This window comes from Phyllobates terribilis, unplaced genomic scaffold, assembly GCF_046119375.1.
Source record: "Phyllobates terribilis strain yellow unplaced genomic scaffold, ASM4611937v1 Scaffold_2__4_contigs__length_985480577, whole genome shotgun sequence".
In the NCBI taxonomy this organism is placed as follows: domain Eukaryota; kingdom Metazoa; phylum Chordata; class Amphibia; order Anura; family Dendrobatidae; genus Phyllobates; species Phyllobates terribilis.
In genome coordinates, this window is record NW_027362762.1 from 813,865,845 (window position 1) to 813,871,844 (window position 6,000).

The 6,000-nt window shown below is 39.6% G+C and overlaps 1 protein-coding gene across 2 annotated transcripts in view; it reads left to right on the plus strand.

Moving 5' to 3' along the window:
• The window catches only part of MKS1 (MKS transition zone complex subunit 1), a 45,528-nt gene extending 39,866 nt beyond the window's left edge, over positions 1-5,662 (plus strand). Inside the window, exons 17-19 of one of the 2 annotated variants that reach the window (XR_012297242.1) lie at positions 1,367-1,464; positions 2,589-2,749; positions 5,508-5,662. Coding sequence is in view for 1 of the 2 variants with exons in the window: in XM_073667624.1 (XP_073523725.1) it covers positions 1,367-1,464; positions 2,589-2,695 (205 nt within the window). In the remaining variant the exon portion in view is untranslated. Of the gene's footprint in view, positions 1-1,366; positions 1,465-2,588; positions 4,264-5,507 lie in introns of those variants that run through there. The other variant, XM_073667624.1, reaches the window with a different exon arrangement.
• The last annotated feature ends 338 nt before the right edge of the window (positions 5,663-6,000 follow it).

Consider the following 6,000-nt stretch of genomic DNA (forward strand, 5'->3'; position numbering starts at 1 on the left):
TCTAAAGTAACATTTTTGTGAAAAAAGTTAAATGTTAATTTTTTTCTTCCACATTCCAAAAATTCCTGTGAAGCACCTGAAGGGTTAATAAAGTTCTTGAATGTGGTTTTGAGCACCTTGAAGGGTGCCGTTTTTAGAATGGTGTCAATTCTGGGTATTTTCTGTCATAAAGACCCCTCAAAGTGACTTCAAATATGATGTGGTCCCTAAAAAAATGTTTTTGTAAATTTTGTTGGAAAAATGAGAAATCACTGGTCAACTTTTAACCTTTATAGCTCCCTAACAAAAAAAAAATTTGGTTCCAAAATTGTGCTGATGTAAAGTAGACATGTGGGAAATGTTATTTATTAACTCTTTTGTGTGACATATCTCTCTGATTTAAGGGCATGAAAATTCAAAGTTTGAAAATTGCAAAATTTTCGCCAAATTTACGATTTTTTCACAAATAAACGCAAGTGATATCGAAGAAATTTTACCACTATCATGAAGTACAATATGTTATGAAAAAACAATCTCAGAATCAGGGGGATCCGTTGAAGCGTTCCAGAGTAATTACTTCATAAAGTGACAGTGGTCAGAATTGAAAAAATTGGCCCGGTCACGAAGGCAAAAACAGGCTCTGGCGCGAAGTAGTTAAATAAAAATAGAACCTATACATGTTTGATATCTATGAAATCATAATGACCTGGGGAATCATAATGGCAGGTCAGTTTTAGAATTTAGTGAACATGGTAAAAAAAAAAACAATTGTGGAATTACACTTTTTTAGCAATTTCACCACACTTTAATTTTTTTTCCCGATTTCCAGTACACGATATGGCAAATCCAATGGTGTCGTTCAAAAGTACAACTCATCCCACAAAAACAATCCCTCACATGGCCATATTGACCTAAAAATAAAAAAGTTGCAGCTCTGGGAAGAAGGGGAGCAAAAAACGAAACGGCAAAAACCCAAGATGGTAAAAGGGTTAACCCCCTCACGACCTTAGATGTACCTATACGGCTTGATTGGGAAGGTGGACAATGGACAACCCCTTTAAGTTAAAAGGCTGAAAGGGGACAACCACTTGAAGGCTGTGGCTCTATTCACACAAGCTGCACAGTGTTAGCTGAACTTTGTGGAGACCAGTTTATGAAGTCTTTGTTGCTTTCTACAATGCACTAAAAAAGCAAAACTATTTCTGACCATCCATCCCAGTCCTCCCGTAGCCGTCAGGCCATGTTTCAGGATACTGGATGACTGGAGGTGAGACACCCTTCAGTAAATGAGTTCTTACAAGTTGTGTAACATGTATAGTTTTCCTTTTGTGATTCACTGAATCTCTGAGCTGTATCTTATCTCCATCTGGTATGTGTTGCTCTGTAGATCCTTCCTTGACAGGAGCTCTCTGAGGAAAAGGATGCAGAGTGTATTGGATCGTCTGGGAGGCTCCAGCCAGCAGAGCTCTATACTCAATGTCCTTGGTACGTGATTCTTTCTGTAGACTTGTTGCAGAGAACCACCTAGTGGTTACTTCTGATATTGCAGTCTGTATTCTCACTTTTTTTAAAGTCTCTCTATGATCTGCTTGGCTCAATGTAAGGCACTGATATATGTGTGTGCGTGCGTACGTACGTGTACATATATATATATATATATATATATATATATATATATATATATATATATATATATATATATATATATATATATCTGTATAGACTCTAGTTCACTAAGGACCCAAAGGAAATAAAAGTGCAAAAGTGACTCAACGTATAGCATTATTATATACATATATATTGATGCCATACATTGAGTCACTTTTGCACTTTCCTTTGGGTCCTTAGTGAAGTAGATTCTTTTTGTGCCCAGCCGGCTGAGTTACTAAGAGATCAGTGGTGATGTCAGCACTAATCCTCTTAGGGCTAATTCACGGTTTATATGTTAATGTAAGTTTTTCATAGTTTTATTTGCAGCACAACTGGAAGTGGAGCCTAAAATGCTGAGAAGTGTAAAACTTCCAGTTACCATTCTATTTAATGCATGATCCCAACCTGCGTAGGCTAATATGAGGCTGTGGATACCGGGGATGTGAGAGTCCAACGTGTCTGTAATCCCATCTGCTACAATGTAATCTCTTCCTTACTAACCTCATATGTTAATAATATTCTATAACTATTATTCCTATCTCAATACTCCGCCATCACTGCTACCACTCCTGCTTCATTACACCTGTCACCACTTCTGCTCCATTGCCACTTCTTACAATTCCACCTGCTGACACCATAGCTATTCCTATGTCTATAGTCTCCTTCATATTGGACGTATCTGAAAGTCTGTTTCTGAGTCTCTTCTGTTCTTCTATTACGGCCCTAGTCATGACTGCCTCTATAGCTGTGCAGAGAAAATGGGGGGCTGCTACTAGGAGAAGGATGTAATACATTCAGATGACATCTTACTTTTCACTGTTTGCTATTGGTGAAGAATTGTGGCATGTCTTGATGAAGTATCACTGCTGAAGGTCCACCAGGACTTAGTCTGTGAGCTTAGTGTCTATTTAGAAAGGATAAATCTATTTCCATTTATGTTAAGTTTAATTTTTTTATAGATGCTTTCCAGAGAGCAAGAAGACGAATGCAACAGGCAAGAGAGAGTCTCCCGATCGACATTTTGAGTGGTACAAGAACATTACAACTCGAGCAGTCAACAGCGTGAATGTCGGAAGCCTAATTTACACACAGTTATTGTACAAAGGTTGTGTATTACAGGGTGTGTATATTACAGGGTGTGTCCCTAACAGGTCTCTCACTGTTTATCCAAATTGGAAGAGACCTGTCAATCAAGCCAGGTAGGGAGAAGCCATCAGGGAGCCGCCCACTTGACTCTTCTCTCCATTCAGGCTACTTTTTCAACTGTTTCTTCTAAAATGTTCCTCTGGTTCGGGCAGCATGAGCCTCTTGTTCTTTTAAATGTTCCCATTATCTTTGTAACTTGCACAATTTGTGATATGAGAGTGTAAAGGGGTTAAAGTTGCCTATGAAAATTTTTCTAAAAATGATATTTATTCTGGCACATTCTTATACCAAAATTGTGACAAGCCGTGACATTAGTCACATTATAACCTCTTGGATTCTGCACCATAATCGGTCATATAGGGTGTACAGCTATGGCCACCGGAGCTGATGAATACAGGGGAGCACTGTGCTTTACGTAAAGGAGTTGTCCTCTTCTGGGCGACCCCCGCTTACTCACTTCAGTGCATCATATAAAAACAATCGATACTCCTCCCGCTGTGGCACTGTTCCTGCAATGTCGGCACTGCTATACTCAATGGTTCATGTGATATTCCTGTGTCACGTGACTGTTGCAGCCAATCTGCAGCTGCTGATCGGCTGCAGCTCTTCAGTATTCCGTCAGACCGATCGTCTGCTTGGCTACAATAGTAAGGGCTGCAGTAGCTTACTATTACACAACAATGTCCCACAGCATGCTGACAATAGCAGCGCTGACATTGCTGGAACAGCATCATCATGGGAGGAGAGTGTCAACTGTCTTTTTTTTAGTTTTTAATATGAGGCTCTGAAGTGATAAACCAGGACTTGTCCAGTAGTGGGCACTCACCACCTTTAAACAAGCATCTTTTCTGAGGACATACCCCCTTTAAAAAAGACAAGAAGACATTTTATATCAGCACTGACATGATCTATCTCTGTATATAGTTTATGATGTGTTTTTTATATATTTATTACAATATTTTATATTTGGCACTTGCAGTAGTATGTTTAAGCATTTATAGTACTTGGATGATAAAATACTAAAAAAACATGTTAAAGCAGTATTTCCATCTCCAAGATCCTATCCCAATATGTAGTAGGTGTAATAATAATAATAATATTAACAAATACCTCCATTTAGAAATGTAATATAGTTCTCCTGATAACCTATATTGCTTACCTCATGTGCAGGGCAGCAGGGCATTGCAGTAGCTTAGGTATCCAAGGTTACGCCCACTCACATAGTGACCGTTAGTTGCTAATGGTCATAATCATGGATACCTAAGCTACTGAAATGCCCTGCACATGAGGAAAGAGACATAGCTGATCAGAAGAACTGTACTACATTTTTTATTGGAAATAAAATTAAAAAAAATTAAAAATCACCACCTACTCGCGCTATACAATTGCTAGAAGAAATGCAGCTGCTGGTAGTAGAGCAGGTTTCGTGTGATCACCTGCCTGTGGGAATAAATGTAGTGAATGGAGTATATACTACCACGCTCGCAGACGTCAAAAATAAATGTCTGAAAGAATCTAGGACACCAGGGTAAACATATGTCAGGAGTAATCCGGCTAATGCCGTAATAGACCTACCTACAATAGTGTCAATAATAAAATGCCTGAAGAAGAAGGACAGAGATTCCTTCGATACGCGTTGGATTTTGTGGCCGCTCTGAGGCTCTCTGAGCAGTGACGTCACCCTAACCACAAACCCCCCTGTATGCGGCATCAGCTAGCGGCATAGCTTCCGGCCGGGCACGCTGCAGGTTGAGCGCCAGCTGAAGATTCACGGCCAGGGGCATCTCTGGGAGGACGCTCCCATCACAGACTTTTTTCACCGCCAGGCATTATACGGGGATTCCAGGACCCAGCACAATATAGGAGGACAAAGCAAACTACACAGGCACTGCGCTATCCACTGCATTGGTTCATATGTAGTGTCTAATTGGATGGTTTTATCAGTTGTCTCTGTGATCCTTATAGCAGCACAGTAGGGGATTGCAGGTGCAGGGATCCTTTTTCCATTTTATTATTGACACTATTGTAGGTAGATCTATTACGGCATTAGCCGGATTACTCCTGACATATGTTTACCCTGGTGTTCTAGATTCTTTCAGACATTTATTTTTGACGTCTGCTAGCGCGGTAGTATATACTCCATTCACTACAAAATTTAAAAAAATGCCGGAGTGGTGCTATAAGATTTGAAGCAATTGAATGTGTGCTCAGAAGCCGAGTAATACTATGAGAGAGGGAGACATGGCGCTAACTAAGTGCAGTATGAAGATGCAAGCAAACAGATAAGTTGTGACCGGACCAATAGAGAGTGAGGCTGTGCTCTCACCTTCATTGAGGGGAGTTTTTTACATTTTTAGATGTTTTTTTTTTTACTTTCATTTTTAATCCCATAGGGGACTTGAACCTGCGATGATATGATCACTTATATTATTGCAATGGTTACCAGTAATATAGGCAATGAGCATAAACCTTAAAAATCACCCTTGTTCTCGACAATAGAGAGAATATTTAAATTGCAAAGCTGCTTTTGTTTTACGAGCACTTTGCAATTTTTGAAAATGAAAATAACACTTTAATACTATGGGCCCCATTTATCAGTTGCTAATGATGAAATTTTATATAGAGGAGGAGCTAGAGGCAGAGCTCCTCCCTCATATCTACATAGACTCTTATCAGCACCAACTGTCATCTCCTATCTCAGTAATGTAACATTGTGTCTTCACTGAATACAGATGTCACCCTGGAATTGAGACATTTGAAAATGGAAAATCAGTCCTGGCGGAGAAAGAAGCGGATTTATTTTACAAGATATATTACATAGTTGCTTATTTTCACTTGTATTATTAATGTATGCAGTAACAATTAAAATCAAAACCGCTTGGCACTACGATCTTCCTCCCATAAATGCCTGATGATATACACAGGTGTAGTCCATACACATAGCTAACTGTTGTGATAATCAGCTGTGCTCTGTCATAATACAAAAAGTCACTGAAAGTTCCAAGTAGTTGTGAAGATGACGGCACTCACCACATCATGGAAAAAATCCTTATTTCATAGCAAGCACTAAAAAAATCAGATGGGGAGAGTAGAGGCAAACAGCAGCAGGCTACGGCCGTTTTGTGTCTACCAACACTTCTACGAGCCGAGCCTGTGGACTGGAAACAGCCGTAGCCTACTGTTGTTTTCTTGTACTCTCCCCACCTGATTTTTGTACTGCTTGTC